Source organism: Crassostrea angulata, chromosome 9 (assembly GCF_025612915.1).
Source record: "Crassostrea angulata isolate pt1a10 chromosome 9, ASM2561291v2, whole genome shotgun sequence".
Lineage (NCBI taxonomy): Eukaryota > Metazoa > Mollusca > Bivalvia > Ostreida > Ostreidae > Magallana > Magallana angulata.
This window is the reverse complement of record NC_069119.1, coordinates 12,587,029-12,611,447: the sequence shown is the minus strand read 5'-3', so window position 1 is coordinate 12,611,447 and position 24,419 is coordinate 12,587,029. Positions and strand designations below refer to the sequence as shown.

Genomic DNA, 24,419 nt, shown 5'->3' with positions numbered 1-24,419 from the left:
TCCTCCATTTCTTGTATTTGTAATGCTTAGAATTATGTATTTGGTTAGCTCCTCACATTGCCAAATATTTTTTGTTTTCGTCTGATAAAATTCCGAATTTAAACGCCTAGCAGGAACAAAATTCCAAAGTAGATAGTGATGTAAGACTTCACAGTATGCTAAACATGATAACACAAAGAAGCTTACCCCGATTATCATTATCAAAAGATACAAGTATGTGATCTTTCTAAATATAAGAGATTCATACATATGTACTATACAATATTATTTTCACAAGCAATCTTAAATTAACCCATCCCCCTTCCATGCCCCTTCCCAATAAAGCGATGCTTACGTGTACAATGTTCTTCCTGGTATAATTTAATATAACTAATAAAAATATAAAACACGACTATTATAAGAATTTTTTAAAAAATAATTCATTGCTTCTGACTGTAAATACAATACGTATCGATTTTGTTTTGACTGTACAGTCCAATAAATTCAATTGACGTATACTTGGGGCGCAAGCCGGGTTTGCTTATTTGTGTTCAAATATTTAATCGTACAATGGCTGAAAATTATATAAATACAAGTAATATGGAATCATTATTTGAATATTATGAGGTGATTATTTCGGTCGGGATTTATTAGATTTGATCAAGCCCGACCAAAATCATGACTTCATAATACTCAAAAAATGATTCCTTATTCCTTAAGTAACAAAGAAAATTTCTTATGAGTGTGAAAAAAAAACCTGTAAGCGGATCTTTATATCCTTTATTCTGATATTGATGGAATTCTACAATTGCAACCTCTCGGGCCTTTCAGGCAGAGCTCGGAAAAACACCTCGAATATATTAACATTACCTGTCCGAATGTTAAAATTCTATACAAAATAGAGTCTCTTCCTATTACAATAAATACCTGCTAGACTGCCTAGTACATGTACGTCTCTTCTGTGGTATATTTGATATCATTGACTTTAACAAGGTCTGGCCCACACTTCAACAGATCGTAAAATGTGTTGTTTATATATATATAAATATATAAGTTTTATAAAAAGGGTTTTGTAATACATTCGAGGTGTTTTCTGAGATGCGCCGGAGAGGCCCGAGAAGCTTGGGTAATCCTACGTTAATGAAAGAAGCCATAGCCATGCTGAATATTTTATTTGTTATAATAAATTACAGGATGATCCATAAATTCTGACACCCGTTTTCTTTAAACTCTTCCCCGATGAGATAAACTGTTAAATAGGGTATCATTCTAATCTCCTATAGCTATAACATTTTATAATATTTGTAAGGTGTGGCGAAATGGTCTTGATAAAGTGGCGATGACATTATATAATTGTTATGGGATTTGCCATAGTGCCCAATATTCACCCAATGGCCACAAAATCCAGCTATTTATTTACCTCAAACTGTTATAAGTTCAATGATGAACTGGTTAATGTAGACATAGAACCATTTTAACCAGAGCTTGGAGTTTGGGTAGTTGGTGTCAAACAGCAATGTGACGTAGGCCTGTCTATTTCATTGCTGACCACACAGGTCATGGTTATTATAGATATGTCTGGCTTTTGAGCAGACGTGAGGATTATATGCACATTAAGGTTGTATGGGACGCCTCTATGTTATGACGTACATATTGATTATCATGGTCCTGTCTTCATTTCTCAGAGTTTTCGTTTCTTTCTCTCTCTCTCTCTCTCTCTCTCTCTGATTTGAATATGCTTTTTGTTTTAAATACAACACATCTATACACACACATAGTAGAGTAGTCGTAAGTTGCAATGACAAAGGGGAAGGTCTTTTAAAATTTCTTTAAGCTCGCCGATAAAATGTTACGTCAGTTCAAACGTTTGGTAAATGTTTTTCCCCGCTGCTGGTGTTTAAACATCAAATTCGTCTATATGTTTTTGTACACAAAATAATTAAGGAACAAATGTGACCGTACATCCTCATTTCAACGCAATTTAAAAACAAGTATTCGTTTTAATGAATGTTCGGCATGTGATATTATTGGTGAGCTCTGTTCATGTAAATTACATGAATAGAGCTGACCAATGATATTACAAGTCGTATTAAATACGAAAGCATTACGCTACATGCAATAAACCTAATAAATAAGATTATTATATAACACTGTTTTGTTGATTTCCCAAATAGCAAGGTATGAATAAAGTTTACCTTTAGAAGGCGAATTTTATTTCCTATAAATATTCTTACGATGTAAAGAAAATCGTGATATGAGTCATTATGTATGTAACTGTATAAATGTTTTACTTTCAAGGTAAACAGATAAGAGTAACGATTTTTTTAGTTATCTATTTAAATGAGGTTGTCTTTTCATAGTAAATAAAGTAGTGCAATGCACAATGCGTGCGCAAATAGTAAAGTAAGCAAGATGCCTCATATGGACACAAATGTGATAGGCCGTAGCCAAATACAAATCTGTCAAATTCATATCTCGACAATATCTCCAATTTTCCTGTCATTATCTTAACTTAATATTGAATGATGAGCGTTTGAAGGGAACAGGGTCTATGAAAGTTAAATTTTCTGAACGCGGAGCTAAAATGTATTTTCTATGTAGAACACTGAGAATGGACTTGTAGAACGTGGGGTTTTTACATACAACAATCAAATGACATGCATGTATAATTAAACATATACAAGTACCGATTAATGAAAAATATCAAAGAAAATCAATTGATTTAAACAGATTACTTTTTATCTCCATAATTTTGTTTCGGGGACTAATTGCGCGACCACTTCTAATCTATCTATCTATCTATCTATCTATCTATCTATCTATCTATCTATCTATCTATCTATCTATCTATCTATCTATCTATCTATCTATCTATCTATCTATCTATCTATCTATCTATCTATCTATCTATCTATCTATCTATCTATCTATCTATCTATCTATCTATCTATCTATCTATCTATCTATCTATCTATCTATAAAATTTATAGAGATCGTTGTCCCCGATGAAAGAAATTTCAAAACACTTCAAATTTACATAATTTTATAGGATATACTTTGAAGCTTAAAAAGTATGTAGGATGCATTTTATTTCATTTGAAATCCTTAAATATTACCTAAAACATTATATTTTAAATAAAAGAACATTAAGTTAAACAAACATCCACGCTTATCATAATGCTTATCACACATTCTAACAATATCTGATGAACAAAACTCCGTCACCAAACGCTATATGATATGATAAGGAATTAAGTGTTTTAATCCGATTTGGATCTAGGTCTGTGACAATGCAATTTGAAAAAAAAAACATAACGCAAAAATTTTCCAGAATGCATTAATTTCGGGCCAAGTCAACCAATTCGAATATTTTCTCAAAATGCTTTTTCAGTGTACATCAACATTATTCATGATCAAGACCTTTGCCTCACCTTGAAAAGAATATGTATAAACCCCAATATTTATTTCATTTGATTTTAGTCAGATTGATTGTACTTATTATACCCATGTGCATATTTTCTTTGTAAAATTACAAGAATAAACATGCTACTTTATCTAACCGTGAAAAGTTTCCATGCTATCTGCCCATAGTGAATAGTCATGGGCAGATGACTACTAATATTCGCCTCGTGAAATAGTTGCTGTCTCGGGGGGCAATAAACTTGCTATCGTCCTCGTTATATACTTGATGTGTCTATGGACAATAAACTCGCTCTCCTCCTCATAGCCAGTAAGAAGGTATATGATATTTCTTTGTAATCTCTATTTAGTATGGTCAAGCATCACTGGGAACATGGACGTGACAACCATAGGTACACCTACAGTATTCATTATATCATCAATATTAATTATTTTAAGAATACACCCGCATATATCCTTCCCAAACATTATATCAATTTCATAAACTTTTATACACGTATCTGAAGGTCTCTAAGCATAAATCCACATCTCAAATTCAAGCCAATTACATGAATAAATTTGTTATACAATATAACATAGTCACATATACAGACGTTAACTAACCATTCATTTCTCTCTCTCTCTCTTTCCTCTCTCTCTCTCTCTCTCTCTCTGATTTTTAGACGGTTTCACGTGACTTCGTCTATTGGTTTACTGTCAGCCGAAGTCTCAAACCGGAAGGCACGCGTAGAACACATGAATTGAGTCTACGCGTAAGAAAATAGTGCAGAAAGTTTTCATGAATTTCAGTATATATGTATTATAAAAACACGCATTAAATCTTTTTTAGTCCTCTGTGTATAAACAAAATTCTATTTATAAAATAAACAAATAGTTTTATTGATCAATTATTCTTGCTCAGGTTCAAATGTGGAACGAGTTACGTAACTGAATGCACAGCGCCGTTGACGATTCAGTTGGTGTACGAGCTCATTAATCAATCGAAGAGGTTGATGGTGGAATCGAAATTAAAGTTCCCAAACGCAATGTGCCATTTTTGAAAAGTTGTGAATTTTATTTTGACAATCTTTCACCTTAATACTACCAAACTTCATACGCAAGCCGAAGTTAAAATCGGGACGGGTTATACACAGATGTTTTACAAATTAAATAGGTGTTTCACTGGCTTCCAGTCTACTTGCGGTATGACTGCTGTTCGTCTCTAAAGGCATTTTGTACAAAGAAAATAAAAACAAGTCTGAATTTGCCTTCTCGTTCGTTGGCTCTTTAGTTGATTAAACTAAATTTAAATTTTAAACAATGCATTGTAAGCAAAATCTAATACATTTTGAAAGACTTATACATCATATAATATATACAATCTTATCGATTGAAGAACCAAGTTAAATGTTAATGTTCATGTTGTCCGGTTTAGTTGGAATCAGGCTTGGGGTGAATTACATTGTAAAATAATGCATTACATTACCATTATTTCATAAATTAGGGCATTAAATTACCATTACTTAATTTTCTTGAAGTAATGCATTACATTACCATAACATGAGTAAAGTAATGCATTACCATTACTTTGTGAAAAGTCAATAAGTTTAAAAAAAAGTAATTTAAAAACTAAATAAAGAGTTTTTGTAAATATTAAATAAACAAAACATGCTTAAAATATTTACAGGTTCATGTTCATGTTCACCATCAGGTTCAAATTTAATGACTTATACAAGATTGCTGTTGCACTTGTAGTTCTCAAAGTAATGTTGGTCCTTAACATTTACATGCTAATGGCGGAGTTGACAATCTCTGTTATTTATGTCTCTGATTTTCGGAGTATGATTTTTAATGAAAGGAACGGTTGTATCGCAATTCGTGTAGGTGATGCACGAGTTTACACAAAAAAAGTAGTAAGTGGCGAACGGATTTATTTTTACCTATTTATTTTGCATGAATCGCTGCAAGAAAATCGTGACAGATAAGTCGGTCTAAAAAATCAAAATGGCGACCGTGACAAATCTTTTTATTGTCAAAGTTCTTGGAATCTTATTGTAAAAAAAAATTTCTAACGTCAGGTGCCTGTGTTTGTTATCGGTATACAAATGTTCACTTTGTTTGTTAATTCAGCAGTTTTAGAGTTTTCGGGGTTTTCATAAAACTTTTATTACGGCTACCGTCCGACTTGTGGATTTTCCCTTGGATCACAAAATTGAATAAATCTAATGATTAAAATTATCTACTTTGATATAGTTGTTTGATTTTCCCGGTTAGTATAGTTTTTAAAAAATTTCCTTGGGGTCTTATTTTACATAATATACCGTTGTGTCAATTTTCTACAATTTATGAAGGCCGGGGTTGAGTAAATTTAGACAAAGTAAAAAAAGCCGAATTAACATAGATTGTAACAACTAATTCAAACTCATAAATTTTGGAAGCATATTCGAGGATATCCAGAACAATTACAAATTCAAACTTTCAAGAACCCGTCTTTCGGTACTCTCACTACTTTGATTAGTATTGTATTTGATATATATGCCATCATTTTCGTCATGAGCTCATACATGTAAATATCATCGTTTAGTCGCGCTATTTGGGTTTTTTTTTCTGGTTCAAGCAAAATTTACACCGATTGCGTTGTCTTAGCTCAAAAGTCAGATAAATCTAGTTGATTTTAAAGAGCCATACCTGAGTGGCCAACGATGAAATAGACAGGCCTACTTCACATTGCTGCTTAACACAGCTACTCAAAGTCCAAGCTCTTGTTAATATATGATAACAACGCTTGTAGATTCGCAGTAAGAACATACAATCTATTCCCTGTATGGCTACAGTTAATTTACACACCTTTTTATACCTATTATACATGTATGACAAAAAAAAAGAAGTCCCATACACAGATCCAGAACAATGTTCCGGGGGGAAAGGGGGGGGTCCAAAAGATATGTACGTTTCCCAGGGGGTGGGCTCCTAGGCAAATTTACATTTGAAAAAAATCGATTTTTCCATAAGGCAACCCCACCCTCCCACTCCTTCTAGATCTGCGCATATTTCTTCAACAACATGCCAATGCGATTTCAAAAGATGAGTGTTTATAAATAAGGAATAAGGAATCATTCTTTGAGTATTATGAGGTGATAATTTCGGTCGGGGCGTGATCAAATCCAATAAAGCCCGAAGGGCTTTATGATAGATTTGATCACGCCCCGACCGAAATTATCACCTCATAATATTCAAAGAATGATTCCTTATTACTTATATTTATATAATTTAAAACCATCGTGCGATTGAATATTTAAATATAAATAAGCAAACCCCGTTGGCGCCTCAATTTGGCTTTATGAGTTATATAGTACAAAACCGATACGAAGTGTTATCACAGGCAAAGACACTTGAAAATGTAAATATATATATATATATATATATATATATATATATATATATATATATATATATATATATATATATATATATATATATATATATATATATATATATATATATAACCCCAATCCTCGGAATCTTTACCTTTTCTGTACATGTGCATGGTCATTAACTCTTATCTGCCGTCATCCTCAAAATAATACAAGTGGGGGAAACATTTTTTTTCTTCGCTCCTGTGTCTGCTCATGTAAACTGATTAGCGGTGAAGTGTTTGATATATTTTTCCTTCCATTTAAAGCCCACATAAGAGGCCGTTATTACTCATATCCCTGCAAATGCATGTACATATCAGTTTTAATTTAAAACGTGAATGTTCATATGAGCTTTAACGCAAGTTCAGGTAAGGAAACATGTTAATCATCAATTTTTGGGGGGCTTTTTTCCGTAGTCATGATCAGCCATGCAAAAGTATAAGCCTTATGCTACTTTCGATCATATTTTTTTCTGGGTTAGAATTATCTTTCTTTCAATTTTTACTGTTGATTGTTGGGTTGGTTGACTCTGTAATTTCTGCATGGATTATATACCACCGATTCCCCATTTTTTAAAAATTGTTGTTGCTTTATATATTCTGCATGAACATAACCCCCCCCCCCCCTCCAACCCCCCACCCCCCCCCCTATTTCCGCGCAGAAAAATATTAATCGAAGTTATTCTCAAACTAAACTTTTAAAAATGAAAACCTTTAAGAGACGGCAAACGAAGACACATAGTCCCATGTCTGACAGGACCGTATAATTTTATGGAGTGCGCCTTTTGAATACCATTCATAATACTCTGTCATGCAGATATACATTAAAACAAATTCCCCGATACATACATATAAGTTCAATACCCATTCCAATACTGTCATTTAAAACAGAGTTCGATATCGCTCGGTATAAAGAAGATTAGATACGAGTACCACGAATTTACTTCCGCGTAAAATTCGTCGGAACAAGCGTGATAAGAGCGTATCTATGTGTCCCGATTTGCTATTTTTAATGGTGCCGTAAGCCAGAGTAAAAAAAAATTCGACATTTTGACCCCCCCCCCCTCCCTTTCCTAGCCCCAATTTTAATTCAAATATTGTATTAGTTTAAACTTCGTCTTTCTTTCTATCTTTCTTTCTTTCTATCTTTCTTTCTTTCTTTCTTTCTTTCTTTCTTTCTTTCTTTCTCAAAATATCTACAGTCCAGTTTATACATGTAGAATGTCTATTGGTAACAGTTAACTACACTACCACAGGTGTTTGAAGACAGGGCCCCCTTACCGGATTTACATCCCCCGGGTAGTTGACCCTTGTTGATGGAAATTCCTTTAAAGTTATGTACACAAAATGTTTCATGTTGAATATCTGATAACTAACTGAAAATAAGCAATTATTCAAACACAACACCCCAACCTGCATACAAACAGGAATAATCCAGGGAGGGGGTGATTTACAATAATCATTATTTTCCGTTGATTTTTAGATATTTGAAATAGAACATGTTGTTCACACGAGCTTAAAGGTGTTTCTATAAAGGAAAATCTGATTACCCCGGGGTTAAAATTGTCGGGGGAATGGGGGTGTCCTGTCCTTAATCCTTAAACGAATCCCACTCTCGGAATTCGGCATATGATGATGTGCAAATAATTAGGAGGGACAAATGTATTTTTCGTCTGTACAATCTTCTGAAATATTAAACTGATATCACAATTGCGCATTGCCACTTACATGCAGTGAGCTTGCATGTTTACATTGTGTAACGTAAATAAAGGCTATTTTTATTCATGATTTAAGTTGTATACTGCTAACGTTATGTGAAGTATATTGTGTTGATACGGTATTTGGCTCAAAATTGTTTAGCGAGGGATTTTATTAGCATTTTCCGGACATAAAATGTTCCTATTCTTATAGACACGTATGCGTGGCATTTAATAATGAACGTGATTTAGTGGAAGCTGAATTCCGCCAAAAAATGCTTAATAGAATACGCGGCCAATATGTATATAGTATAATTGCATATGTTTACAATGTAAATGCTAGTTTACAGTACGTTGTAGCAGTTCCGATAGTAATAGAATTGATTGAATCAAAGAAATACATGCACAGATTTTATTAAGTGTCACATATTAAATCAAAGACCTTTGCTACGCGCACACTGTTGAAAATGTCAAACGTAAAGAGAGAGAGAGGAAACATTTAAATCAATTTCCAGCTTATACAAACAGCAACATATTTTTCACGGATAATTACAACTGTCGAAAGTTAATTTACCATTGCAGAAAGTTTTCACGAGATGTTAAGCTTTTAAAGTTGGAATTTCACCCAGTAAACAATTATCTTGCTCCAAAAAAATATCTATGAAAATTTTATAGATGCGTTAAGTTCTAAAGAAACGTGATTTCATATACGAGACTTTGACACGCTTTTATTGGAATTTTAGACTACTAGACATTGGTGATTATTCATCCAAAACGTTAGGCAAGAACTCTCCCAGTATTGAAAAATGGCCACCGTGTATAAAAGAAAGGCGGAAAAACAAATATGAATAAGTCATTCTAGTGTTTAAGTTATAAGAGTGGCCCGTAAAATTCTACTGCATGATACTTAATGTGACAGAAATGTGCCTCTGATGACTAAAATGTATTTGAAAGATGACTAAATGATGAATTGAAGATAACGTGAAATTGGATTAGAAATTACGTAAAGATGACTAAAATATGACTGAAAGATTTAAGAAAAGTGATAGAAAGATAACTGATGGGTGACTGAAAAATGACTGAAAGATGATTGAAAGATGACTGAAAGATGTCAGAAAAGTAATAGAAAGATAACTGATGGGTGACTGAAAAGTGACTGAAATGTGACTGAAAGATAAATGAAAGATGTCAAAAAGATGATCGATCGACAGATACCTGATAGGTGACTTAAAGGTGAATGATGGATGTCTAAAAGAGTTTTAATACTTTTGTCTTTTATTGATTACTAACATTTATTAAGTTTTACCTGTCTAAGTGTTTATAAAAACCCTGTGCCGGATAAATTTCCTAATTTCAATCATGTGATTTTTTTGCATCATAAGATGCAGTTTCGTAAAAATCCATACATTAATTCCAAATGATAGATCATTGTATATAAAGTGTATAATCATTTTTTTCAGTGTGTCTTACCTTAAAGGTGAGATATTTACCTTAAAAAAATAATATCCTATAGGAAAAAAAAATTCCCATCGGAGAAATAATCTTCCTACAGGAAATTTCAAAAATCCTTTTGGATTTTCTACTTACCCTATAAGATTTATATTTTCTATAAGAGAAATGTATTTCCTGTAAGAATTTGATTCAGATAGGTAGTTATCCTATAGCAAATAAGGATTTTCGATCGGATTTTAAAATCCTTTAAGGAATTTTGTTCAAATCCTATCGGAATTTAAATTCTTATCGGAGGTTCTTTTATTTCGGTACGAAACTCCAAATATCCATTTTCCTATGGGAAAATTATTTTCCTGTTACTGACAGGTTAGATACATTATTAACAATGGTAGTTATACATTTTTTAAACAATGGTCTATCATAAAGTATAAATGAATTTTTTATACATGCAGCTTAGACGGGTACAAAAATGTCACCTTGGCACTGGCACAATAATCCGAGTTATAATGGGTCCCAACATATTATCAAATTTCTAATGATCTAAAAATAAATAAATGGTGTAAATGGACCTTTTTTTTTACACGTACACGGATCAATAGAAGATGGAGATTTGATTCATTCACAAGGTTTATAAGTTGTCAGAATGTGTTAATGTGGTTCAAGTGGCACACGATAATTTTCACTAGTTTGTGGAAGTGTCAATAGTCATGATATTTATATCAAATGAATGAATTTTGTAAGAATAATTTTCATGTTTTATATAACGTGTAAATTACTACAAGATGTTCACGCAGAAACACTTAAAGCAAATGAGCTGTATTTTTTGAATCTCATTTTGCTGCAAAAACCTCAATTCATGATGTGCTACATTTAAAAAAAATGAATTCCAAACAAATTGGTCATTTAATTAAACATGGAATGGAATATAAGAGGTCTCTCAACGAGGTGTCAAAGTTTGAAGTTAAACAAGAAGCGGTGTCGAGTATATGAGTGTTGATAAGGAGGCTATCTGTTGTGTTACTGAATTTTCCATTGAAAATGGCCTTGCACATCTTAATCGAGTGGGTGTTCCTAAAAAGTATATTATTTTCGGGTTTTTGTTTGTTTGAAGTAGTTTTGGTCATTCGAGGGTAATAGGTTTGTACATATGTTTAGCTTATTGAACTTCAGATTAGCATTCGAAACCGTGGAATATTTTTAGTCAATTATTTCTAGATAAATACCTCCTGCCCTTTTGAAAGAGCTCAGATGTCATTATAAGCCACTATTCGGCGCTAATTGGAGTCTTTGGCGTAAACCTCATGTCGTCTGAAGTATATGCAAACATTTAGATAAGAACAAATCAAAATCTCAAATACAAAATTGCGACAAAAAAAAAACGAAATTACATGGTTATAGGCATAAACAGTCATCTCTGAATGTAACAGAACGAGAAAAAATGCATACAATTTTCTAAATTTGATATAATCGATTGCTTTAAGTAAACCTGCTTACATTTGGGTGGGTGGGTAATGAATGGGGAGAGGGGGGGGGGGGGGGGTAGGGAGAGGGTCCGGAGGGATGTTTTAAACCTCAGTCTCATTCATATTTCCCAAAACGTTACATGATTGAGCGACGATTCAGCGACCAATATAAATTTAAATAAATCCATTCTAGAATACATGTAGCAACGGATATTTTTGAGTCGTATTGTTTCGATTACACCTACCTCTATTTGCAGAAAATATCGGTAAACATTTAGATTACGTTTCGTTTAATGTGTGGGCTGGGTGGTCAACTAGTTAACCATCGGGTCCACCTAAAAAAATAATAGGTTTGTTTAACTATAAACTATCATTCATTAAAGAAAAATCCAATACATTTTTACTTTTATTTTTATGTTTTCCTTTTTCTTTAGACAGAACCTGTTTTAAAGGGAAATATTCACAATTTTGGTCAAAGTTATTATTCCGTTTTCAATGTTTACAATGCTTCAGTAAGACATTTTCAACAGTCACCCAAAATTTTAATTTCAGTCGTTATGTTATAAATGTCATGAAAACAAAGCTTACGTCATTTTTTGGTCTACGTTTTGCATTTTGGAGTGAAAATTCCATTTTTGGACCTAAGATAAGTGTGTTAATCGTTAGGAACTATTTACAATTGTATTTATGTTAAAAATTAGAACAGAGGGAACACAGAGAAATCATCTTGAAAAAGAACCTTTACCGGTATATTGAACCAATGTAAACAAATAAACTCAAAGGTCACTTGACAAATACAAGGCACGATCTTTGTTTACATGTTAAAGAATTGTGAGCTCTTTATGTTTCTTATGCATAGTTACTCTACGACTGACACTTAGATTTAGGTTGATTATTAGAAATGTATTTCTAACAACTTATAAAGTAACATAAAAGAAAACTAAAATTTACTCAAAATCGTGACCATGCCCCTTTATTCACTGATCATGTATGAATTTAAATGGAGGTCTTTGGGTTTATGGATAATAGTTATTCTTTCGTAGCTTAAGTTCTGAAAGAATATAATATTTTCAACGTCAAATAATTATTTTGAAATAAATTTGCTGTATACTACTCCCCCCCCCCCCACCCCCACCCCAGTACTTTTCATGCAATTGCAAATTTACACTTTAATGAATATGAATAAGAACATTTTCATTTCTCCTTACATAAAGTAATCAGAATACTATGCAATCAATACCTATAAATAACTGCGTGCATTCGTCGTAGTGTTTTTTGTTCAATAAAGATCATCATACTGACAAATTTAGGGTTGGGTTTCCTACATAGCAAAAACAGCACAAAGAATGACATTCAAATACCTTGAAACAATTCAGACACAGAACTATGAAATGAAAGTTTAAAATCGTTCTGCACATCTCATTGAAAATTTATTGGCATATCCAACGGGCTTTCTTACATGTAGCTTTTGAACACTGTCGTCTCTTTCATTTCGTCAAGCATTCGATCAAAGCATTTGAAAGGTCGAGGATTTAATGGAGGTCATCGTACTTGATGACTTAAATGTTGCTTTGTCATTGTAATGGCATTGTGCTTTTTTTGGTTTATTGAATTAATATTTTACTTGTATATCGGCATTTCTAACATTTCCAATAGCTTTTTATACGACGTATCATATGTATATACAAGCGTGTTATAAAACACACAATCCCCTATTTCAGCGGGCGTGGATCTTATTCACCTGTTAAATTAACTCGTCATATAAAGCAGAGTCTTTCATTGTCGAAATTTTTGACTGAAAATTGATACTTATATCACGAAATTGCATGGAAAATAACATCTTTTTTGTTTAGTAGACAAGTAAAAATTTAGAAGTTGTTTCTAATCTAATCGTTCTTTAATCCAATTATTTTCGGACAGCCATCCATCATAGCCTTTGGCTTTTTCAGCAATGAAATGTGAGCACTTGAGCTGTATGTCTCTTATAACTTGAAAAATGCCAGTAAGATATTGGCCGAGAATTTGTTAACATTGAAATTAAAAACTTAAGTTTAAATTTAAAGAAGAATTTAAGAAGCGTTTATTCAATAATAAATATATTGAATAATTAAAAAAAAAAACAAGCAATATGCCTATACAATTGTATGTTCTCAACTGAGACAATGACCTAACCGTACTCAAATTAGAAAAAAATGTTGTACAGGTGCATCAGTTGCTCTAACCACTTTACCTCTGATTAGTAGGCCTCCGTGGAGCTGCTAACCCAATCAGTTCGTTGAATGGCTTATCGTAATATTAACACTTCAAGAATAATTAAATGTGTCTATATAAAAGGCAGATTTGTGGTACGAATAAGCAAATTCTGGATTGTTAAGAGTTATCGAACATTGCTGCGGATTGGATATTTTTAAACATTTATTAGTTGTAATTTTCCTGGTAGAAACGTACGGGGTGGGACTGTTTTATACATGTATAAAACCTTTCTTAATAGTTACTCATGCTGAAACGTCTATAGCCTGAGGGGAACCATACAGCATATTTGTCAGCGTCTGCGTACACATTTGTTGTTGTTGTTTTTTTTGGTACACACGAACTCTGTCTGACATTTGGGGACAAATTTTGCCCTTGTTAGAGGTCGTTTCAAACTACCATCGATTTTCCCACTTGGTGACAGTATCGTTTTCGTCAGCAGCTCGCTATATTCAGACGGTCCGATTGGATAATGATCAACATTTTTAAATGTAATCAGCGAAGATGCTACAGCAAACCTTACATGCAAGCACGTAGTTCACTAACCTGTATGGGGTTCAGGAGTAAACCCAGTGATGTCAATACTTATTAATGTATTCTAATGAGCTCAATCGGCTGCAACTATAAATAACGACATAAATTATACAGCGGTCTAAGAAAAGGAAAAAATTAACGAGAACTTTTTTTGAAAATCTGGCTCCACCGTCACCAAAATCTTAGAATTACTCTATTCATTCCTCAACATGAATCCCTTTATAAAAAATCATAAATATGATATCAATACTAAGACTTGAAACTGAGTATACTATTGACTTCAGAAAAGTTGGTGATGGCGGGCCCTGGAGGCCCTATCTCGCTTAGCCAGCTAAGTTTCTCTCTCTCTCTCTCTCTCTCTCTCTCTCTCTCTCTCTCTCTCTCTCTCTCTCTCTCTCTCCAGATTCCACAATATACTAAATACAATGAAAATCGCCGTACGATAGATAGGATTCGAAGTTTTATTGGTCTAAAGATTAATTGCAAACACTTCTTGTTTTACCAAGTACCATTTAAAAAAAACCTAGCCCCAATTTAAGAATTTCTCATTACAAACAGAATAATCTATGTCCTAATATTTACTTTAATTTGAAATTGTGAAAAAACTAAGCAACAATCTTAACAGTGTGAAAAAAGTTCTAGAGATCTAAATGTTTAGTTTTTTATACAATATGAAAGAGATAACGGTGACACATTTTATACCTATTGTAAAGGCTAGCAACATATATGCTTAGAATTTCATTTTAAAAATACCAAACTATAAGGAGACATTGGAAAGATACAAATTCCAAGAAACCGTCGTTGGATAATTATAAAAACACGTCATCATAGATAACATCGAGGGTAGATAAAGGTGTTTATTTTTTCTGGAGCACGCTTACACGTTGTGCACAGTGGATAAAGATTACAATTGAGTTTCTTTATTTAAACAACATGCATGTTGTCACCCCCACTAGAAATTCAATCTTTGATTAAGATACGACAGTTCGACTGAAGAAACATTGATAATGTAGTGTCGACATGCATCAGAAGGAATCATATTTTAATCAGGTATGTCTTTTATTTCGAAATGCAATTTTGTCGACTATAGTACGAACTCCTGTTAAAATCGTCTGATGATTTCTCAGTTCTCGAAGGATTTACATCAAGAGACATTGTGCTGCCCAATTGAAAGGTAGAAAGGTCAAATTAAACGCAAATGGCCAGCAGTTGTTTCTTGTTTTAAAAGAAACTTCATTTAAACTTTCATAAATGAAAATGAAATCAATCTAAGCGCCCGTACAAGGACAAAAACTTACACTAAGCAATCAGTAGAATGCACTTTAGCATAGATGAGTGTAAAAAAACTAACAAACTGACCATATTTAAGTGAAATTGTATGAACATTCCGTATCGGAGAAAGAATTGCTTCTGTGATTAACTAACTATTGCTTTTTCTTCACAGAATGATATAAACAAGAAACGCATAGTTCTATCTTGTGATTTCAATGGATACATGAAACACATGGCAACTTGGTATGGGACTGTCATTTCAGTAGTGTTAATACTCTTTGTCTTCCTTTGTCCAGCAGAATGTGGTAAGAATTTTGATTTTTTTTAAATTTCTGATTTCTTAAAGATTCTTTACCCTTGCTTTACAGACAATGATATGAATATCTCCATTGAAATTTCAACTGTTTATCTTTTATGCTGTTCGAGTCATACTGCAGGCACGTAGCATCAGGGAGGGAAGAGCAGCCCCCTTTCTTACACTTTTTTAAGGGCATGTTAAAATAAAATTGAAAGGGGGAAATTAACAGTCAAATTAATTTTGATGTTATATGAAGTAATAGGTACGATATGTTCTGCCCCTCAACCCCCCCCCCCCCCGCCCTTCCCCAGCCCCAAGCGATTAGGATTTTCATGAAAAGTTGTTTTTTTTTTCTTGTCAAGATTTTTTGGCCCCTATCCCCCACTTTCAAAATCGATGCTACCTACCTGTACTGACAGACTTTATTTAATTGCATTACTCAGTACGGTAATTCTTCATTTTTTTTAAAAAATGCGTTGATATTGGTCGTGTTTCAGTTGTAGACCTAAGTTGCGGATCCCCCTCTACAATTACACTTAACAGTGCGTATGAAAGCTACAGGTATCCTGCATCCGGAACATATCCAACGTGAGTATAGAAGCCAGTTCGTTGGTAACAACTTAATTATCAAAAGGAATTAGGACTCATCAGGGTGATTAATTACAGTCGGAGGTTAGCAAATCTAATAAAAGCATGACAGATGTTTTAAAAGATTTGATCACGCCCAACTGTATTTGGTCACCTCAAAATATTAAGAAAAAATGTTCCTTATTACTTATGTATCTATTATAGAATTTTTAACAATTTTAGATATTGTTATATTCATGGATGAAACTTATTAGACTATACATTACAAAACCGATTTGAAGTGTTATCACAGACAAAGATATATACTGCAAAATGTAAATATAAGAGTTTCTGAAACAGAAATCGTTTACAAAATCCCTCTGCCATTAGGTCAACTGAAATGTGACTGAAAAATAACTAAAGATGACGTAATGGCTTTTCTCTGACATTTTAGTCAATATGATTAAAATCAGATTCTTGATCCGCTCCTTGTTTTTCAGCTGTCGCTAAACGAGCCTCGTGTAGCGACAAAAAAAAAGAGCGGACCTAGAATCTGATTTAATCAGACTGACATTTAGTCACCTTTCCAGATCTTTCAGTTAATCTTCAGTTTATTGATCTGCAGATTTTCATGTACCAGTAGTAGTCTTAAGTGCTCGTTGGTTTTATTTTATGTAGGGCTGATCGTTCGTGCATCAAAAAATCTATTTCTTGAAACATTTCTTTTGGAAAACAGCCTCAACAACTTTTCATCCACAGTTTGTTTCTTTGTTGTGTTCAATTGATAAGAAAAATGTTTTGTTTTTTTTTTCAATTAAAAAAAGATAAAATTGGCATTGATCTACGATATATTCTCAAAAAAAAAATATTGATGAATATCAATGAACATATAATAATGTTCTCTTTATAATAAGTTGAATGAGCCTTTAGGTTTTTATTTGACTTACTTGTATTATTCAAATTAACATTTTATTTAAAATGATTTTCGTATTTTTAGACTGGATTCGAGAGAAAAAAATGTATATGTATATCCACCTTTCTGTATGTTTCTTTAATTATTATTACTAGTGATATAATTAGCAGAGTACATGTAATGATGCTCTTTTTTAGACTAACAACATGCGAATGGCTGTTTCAATCACCTGATTCAAGTTCAAAATTTTCCTTCGTTGTGTCTGATATATACGTCGACTGTGGAGATGTTTTCAATTTCTATGATGGTGAGGACAGTAATTTTCAACAATTTTGGTCATAATTTAAAGTAAATATGGAATCATTTTTATTCAAGAGTGTAAATGTTCGTGGGTAGCAAAAATTTCCTGTTTCGTTGAGGCGTAATTTAGTTGGTACATTTAGCAAGTTCGGGACAATTTTATTGAAAACTAAACAAATCCTTGTATATAGCTATAGGTTCGTCTGGTTGTAAATTCGTGGGCAAGGGTTACCAACAAAAGCCAAAAACATTGGTTTTCCACTAACAATGATGATTCCACATTAATTTAATATATGAATTATTATGTCTAAAAACCAATGATTCCACCTTCAAGTAAAAGTCTTAGCTCAAATTAAAAGGGAACATGATTAGGAAACACTGAAATAAGACTGCATGGGTGCTGTTTTTATATTAAAGGCATCAAAAAACCTGTTGTTGAATGATATTTTAATACTGTCAATCAAGTTCTAATATATTACGCGTTGTTCATCCTCCAGTATGTATTTTTTTTAAAAAATGAATTGCAACATTATTTCCAGCTCTGTTTTATTTGTGTCAAACTATGTCAAACAAGTAAATGTATTACAAATGTTGATAGTGCGAATGTTGATAGATATGCCAATAGGACCTCCTCAAAGGAAAGATAAAAATAAAAGAAATTCAAAGCTTGCATACACTTGTTAATAATAAAGTTCAAAAGCTTGTGTATTTGGAACAAAGACCCCTTTCTTTATCTTAGCGAAATAATTTTTACAAAAGCTATCAAGTGTTATGACATTATGTACCTAACACAATTTATCTTACCATTAAATGTATAGTGGTAAGGTTGGTGTTACATGCATTGTTGAAATCGTCAATAAAATTTGTTGGGTCTTTTTAAGAATTTCCTTTTGTAAATGGACAAAATGAACTGATTCAGTGTTTATATTCATAAGAACTATCTATCAAAAAAGGAGAGCAATACTAGTTGTTCATCTGGCACAAGTCATGTCTTGCGTAATAAATTAACGAATTTTATATGATTATATTGCAGGTGATTCAGACAGCGCCCCGACTATTGCTACCTCTATCTGTTGTTCTACTTGTGGGACAACACTGCCTGCGAAGACATCAACCGGAAGTAAAATATATGCAAAGTTAACCACTGACAGCACCACTAATCCGGGAAGGGAAAATGGCTTCAAAGTATCCATTGTTTATGGAAAGGATGAATGTAAGGAAGTTTATTCAAGTTTGGGTTTCATTATATAATCTTCTTTTAGTGTGTTTGACATTATACAATTATAAACTATTGATGCAGTCAAATTTTGTCTTATAGACCCCAAAGTATCAATTTATCAATTGTTTATGAAAAAGATGAATGTAAGGAAGTTTTTGTCTTATTTTATTATTTTATTTAGTTGATAAGAGTTAATCGACCGAGGACAAATTCCGAGGTTGATATAGTATCGTCGGGTCTATAAAAACCTGTAGCAATTGATATCAAAAGGTTAGAGAATATATATAAATATAAAACTAATAAACTTTAGTTTTTACCAATATTTTACCAGCACTGCCAATAGAGTAAATGACACGCACCTTGCCCTCTTTGCTCGTAAGCAGCGTCCGTACAATAGCATCCCTCGATTCCTCAGAAGCTGTTCTTGTAGAGCATATTAAGAGATCTGTATTGCAAGCTAAACATACATTGGGTCAGTTAGTATGTAAGTAACAAAACTCACCATCCCTTTTCAGATAGGGTTGGGATAAAGATTACGGCATTCAGATTTCACACTGGACATCCTTACCACCAATGGCAGCTTCATGTTAAGAACTACTGAAATGTTGATGTAATATTAGTTGTTCTGGGGAATGCAAATGTTTCAAGTCCGAATTATTTTGCACTGCTCTTTGCAGTGCAACTGCTTAGACGATTAGATCATGTACATTCAAAAATGAGCTGCAGCATCTTTTTAAACGCATGCGCAGAGTGTTCATAAATGAAATGAACATCAAATTATATCATACAACAAATTCTTCTTCATAATTTCACAGAAAATAAAAACATTACCCAGAAATATTTAAAATATCATGAAAACATTTTGAAAAAAGACGCCGTTTTGAAATAAGAGGCGGCCATCTTGAAAATGACCAAAACTTGAATGGCCAACGATATTTTTTGATCAAGTAATATTCAAGGAACCTTCATGCAAAATTTGGTGCTTGTATCCACAAGTGAAATATTCCATCCACTATCCGCTACACTATTGTTCATGTACCGTTGATGATTAATCTTAACGTTGCTTCTTTTAGCAAACTGTGCTTCAAATGGAACATCAAATAATGTTGATCTATCAGGTTCTGTGACTCTCTCTTCGCCGCAGTTTCCTGCTACGTACCCAATGTAAGACCTCCACATTTTAGGTTTTTTGTTTTTTTACTGAATATGCTATGCAAGAGTTCTTTTTAATTGTTAATATTTGATGTGATGTTAACTTTAAAAGAATACTTATTGAGATACCAGCAAAGAAAATTCACTTTACAAGTATTTCTTTTGTGTCAGAACCTTATTTCATGTATTTTTAGATATTGTTTTAAAACGTTAATGGCAGTTTCAAATAATGTGAATAGCATGAACAGTTTTATTTATCTAAAACGTAAATTTTGTTAGATACTATTGAATGGGAATCTAACTATTTCTCAAACTTAAATCCCTAGCCTTTTATGTTTATTGTATATTAATGTCCTTGTGACATATTTAATAAAAAAGAGTTTTAAAAGAGTTGATTGAATTTAGATATCCATTACATATTTTAATTTTTTGTTCTCTTTTTCATAGAAATCGCGTGTGTTCTTACACTTATACAAACCCCAATGGAATAGTTAAGATGGAGTTCCTATTTTTAGACGTCGAATCAAACGGCCCCAGCGATTGTTATGATTATATTAATATATATGACGGTAGGGTATAAAACGACTTTTTATATACATAAAAATTCAATTGCTCAGCTTAAAGAAACCGAGTTTTCCATAAATGAATCTCCATTTCTTTATTTGACCGTTTTTTGTTTTGTTAGGAGATACAACTAGCTCAACGCGAATACAGCAGGTGTGTGGAACCACTATTCCTGGCATAATTACATCAACTGGATCCTCATTGACCATATTGTTTTATAGTGACGGTTTCAGTCCAAAAGTAGGATATTTAGCCAACATTTACCCTGAAAGTAAGTGCACATATGATAAGGACAGAATCAATATCCATAAATACCTATATTTAGTGAATATTTCCCCGTATGTTTGTATAACAAATATGCGACGTTCAATTTTCGTTAACACACTCAACCTTGTTACGGCGCACGAGCACACGTCTTAACGTCATCACGCTAAAGTGCAGTATTTATTTTGTCTGAACGAGCTGGTGTGCTATAAGACCATTTTTTTTTTTTTTTTTAATAATTTATTTTTTTGTTTTCATTTTCACAATCATATATGATTTCATAAAGAAGGTAATATATATAAGAATTTTTTTGGCATTCTCACTTTCACACTCTTTCTCTCTCTTACATACTACCTTCTCTTCAAGAGCAAACATAAAGGATATATATATATATATATATATATATATATATATATATATATATATATATATATATATATATAAACGCACATATACAAATATAAATAGTACGGTTGTTTACCATGTTTAAAAATTATATCTCAAATATGTTTTCCCAATTTACCCAGAGTTTATTAAATTTTGTAATCTCACATGATTTGATAGCTATATATCTTTCAACTTAATATTTGAATGACAGATGATGTAACATTCCAACAATGTCAGGTTTTTTGTCTTGTTTTGAACAATTAAAAATGTATTGCTTGGAGTACAGAATTATAAAATTAACTACTTTGTTGTAACCACTGAAAGGAAGTTCACCAAATAGTACATTTTTAACATTAAAGCCAATTCTATTTGAAGTTTTCCTATAAATGTACATACTAAGATTATTCCATATAGGAAGTATTTCTGAACATGTCATAAATACGTGCTGAATTGTTTCCACATTTTCCTTACAAAAAGTACATACATCATATGAAATAACATTAATCTTTTTTAAATAATAGTTTGTTGGAAGAATTCTGTGAAGAATTCTGTATTGTAGCCACTGTATTGAAGTATCAGTTGTTGTCTTAAAACAAATTTTAAAAAATCTTTCACAGAATCATTTATATCTTAGTGAAGTGATAGTTCAGTGTTCCATTTTTGAATTGCCTTTGGAACAATATCTTTACTATTAATGAGTTGATACAAAACTTTGGAACATTTTTCATTCAACAGTATATATTCAAAATAAAAAAGAATAAATGGTTAAAAATCTTTACTCACATCAGATCTATTAACTGACATGGTCTTGAGAAACTTAGATATTGCACTGATAACACTATTAAATTGCATGGTACAAATATTTGTCAAGCTAAATTGCTTTTCAAAATCATGTTGTGATAAAAAAGTTCCATCATTATTCAAAAAGTCACTAACTATTTTTACACCATGTTCATATCACAATTTGACATAAATTGTTTTATTACCAACACATATATTTGTATTGTACCAAACTGGCATAGAAAAGAATTTTTGCTTAAATATCATGTTATCCGAAGCTTGAAATATTGTTAAGTATGACTGAAATACATCTTTCCAGAAAACATTACTATGTTTCACAATATTATGCATATATTTGTCACCAAAATCAAGCATATTTTCTGTAACCTCATTGCCATGGATTTCAAAAAAGATGTCCATCCATGGTTTCTTATCTTTAAAAAGTCTCCTAATCCAGGAGCATTTTAATGACTTTAAAAAATTGTTAATTTCTAGCATTTTAAATCCCCCTTTTAAATAATCTTGGGTGATAATTTGTCTCTTCACTTTGTCAATCTTTGAATTCCATACAAATTCATAGAAAAGATTACTTAAAAAAGATAATGTTTCTTTATCCGGGTTTGGGAGAGATATAAAAAGATGATTAAGCTTTGGATAAAGTAATGTTTTGGCTACAGTGACTCGACCAATGGGAGTGAGTATTCTCCTGTTCCACTGTTGTATCATAGCTTTAATTTTTGGTATTTGGATATCATAATTTAAGTTAACTATTTTTTCCAAATCTACAGAAAATTCTATTCCCAATAAACTAAATGTTGTACATCCCCACACTAGTTTCCATCTAGTATGGTGATATACTTGCTTAGAAATTTTTTTAGCACCAATCCAAACAATTTTTGTTTTCAAGCTGTTGATATTTAGTCCTGAGAAAGTAGAAAAAAAATCTACAGTGTCAAGTGCAGCAAAAAGTGAATTTGGTGAACCATCAAATACTAAAGTTGTGTCATCTGCATATTGGATAATCTTATGTTCCTAACTATTAACCACAATACCTTTGATATTTGTATTTTGTTTTATTAGAATTGCTAAAATTTCTGCACATAGAATAAATAAATATGGAGCAATAGGATCCCCCTGTCTACATCCTCTATATATATCAATTTGTTCTGAAAGGAAACCACACTGCAAGATTGATGCTTTGATCCGTGTATTTAAAATTTTAATCCATGTAATCATATTTTCCCTAAAACCCAAATATTCTAAAACTTTATAAATAAACTTCCAAGATATGGAATCAAAAGCTTTCTCAAAGTCTATAAGCACAAGTAAACCAGGTAAATTTTTTGTTTCAGTAAAAGACAGTAGATCATAAACAAATCTGGTATTTTCTCCTATGTAACGACCTTTTATGAAACCAGATTGAGTTTCTGATATCAAATAATTTAAAACAGATTTAATTCTATAACTGAGACATCCTGATATTAATTTGTATAGTACATTCAACAAGGTAATTGGACGCCAGTTTTTCAAATATTGTCTGGGTTTGTCCCCATTTGGTAGACATGTAATAATTCCTAGCCTTTGAGATATAGGGAGCTCTTTTTAACAAAAATATGGTTAACCGCAGACACAATGTAATGTTTGAAATCCTTCCAGAAAAACTTAAAAAATTCAACAGTAAAACCATCACTCCCTGGAGATTTGTTATTTTTCATATTTTTCAACACATTATAAATCTCACTTTCCGATATATCGCCTTCAAGGGATATTGAAGTGGATGTATCTAACCTTGGAATGTCAGTTTTTATTATATCTTCAAGATTAATATCTAGAAGATCTGAGTCTTTACAAGAAAAAAGAGATTCATAAAAAGTTTTGACCTGATGAAGGATACTGCTTTGATCATATATAGTGTTATTGTTGTGTGTTTCAACTTTTTTAATAGTTTTATTTAGAAAGTTTCGAGACTCTAGTGAGCAAAAATATTTGCTTGGTTTCTCTCCTTCTTCTACCCACTTAGCCCGGGATCTTATAATATGACCTTGTAACTTTTCTTTTCGAACTTTTTCAAGTTCAGACTTTTTTTCATGCAAAAGCTCAAAATCAATATCAGACTGTGACTCAATATTCTCAATATCTTTCAGTAAGGTAATTTCAATTTTATCTCTTTCTTTCTTCTTAAATGAAGAATATGAAATTGTAATACTACGGATCTCCATAAGTAAAACTTCCAGAAAAATACTGTGATTTATATCATCATCATGTAGATATTGATCTTGGACTTTATGAATAGTTTGTTTAACCTTTTCAATGTAAGTTTTATCTGTCAGAAGACTGTTATTAAACTTCCATAGCCCACGGCCTCTTACAAATTTATTGAATTTTAACTCTAAAAGTACTGCAGAGTGATCTGATCTATAACCAGGTTTAATAGAAATTGTTTCTACCATGTTTGACAGGCTTTCAGATATTAGTATATAATCAAGTCGGCCTTGTTTTAGAGGATTTCTTTTT

General features: G+C 32.2%; 1 protein-coding gene across 50 annotated transcripts in view; it reads left to right on the top strand.

Moving 5' to 3' along the window:
• The window catches only part of LOC128162725 (uncharacterized), a 48,459-nt gene that overhangs the window by 4,902 nt on the left and 19,138 nt on the right, over positions 1 to 24,419 (top strand). For 11 of the 50 annotated variants that reach the window (XM_052826041.1, XM_052826040.1, XM_052826038.1 and 8 more), the window contains exons 1-8: positions 14,809 to 15,239; positions 15,634 to 15,766; positions 16,257 to 16,347; positions 17,437 to 17,546; positions 18,573 to 18,752; positions 19,832 to 19,922; positions 20,358 to 20,479; positions 20,596 to 20,745. In XM_052826041.1, the coding sequence (XP_052682001.1) occupies positions 15,210 to 15,239; positions 15,634 to 15,766; positions 16,257 to 16,347; positions 17,437 to 17,546; positions 18,573 to 18,752; positions 19,832 to 19,922; positions 20,358 to 20,479; positions 20,596 to 20,745 (907 nt within the window). In that variant the 5' untranslated portion in view covers positions 14,809 to 15,209. Of the gene's footprint in view, positions 1 to 7,004; positions 7,163 to 14,803; positions 15,240 to 15,633; positions 15,767 to 16,256; positions 16,348 to 17,436; positions 17,547 to 18,572; positions 18,753 to 19,831; positions 19,923 to 20,357; positions 20,480 to 20,595; positions 20,746 to 24,419 lie in introns of those variants that run through there. The other 39 variants (XM_052826015.1, XM_052826034.1, XM_052826029.1 and 36 more) reach the window with 11 other exon arrangements.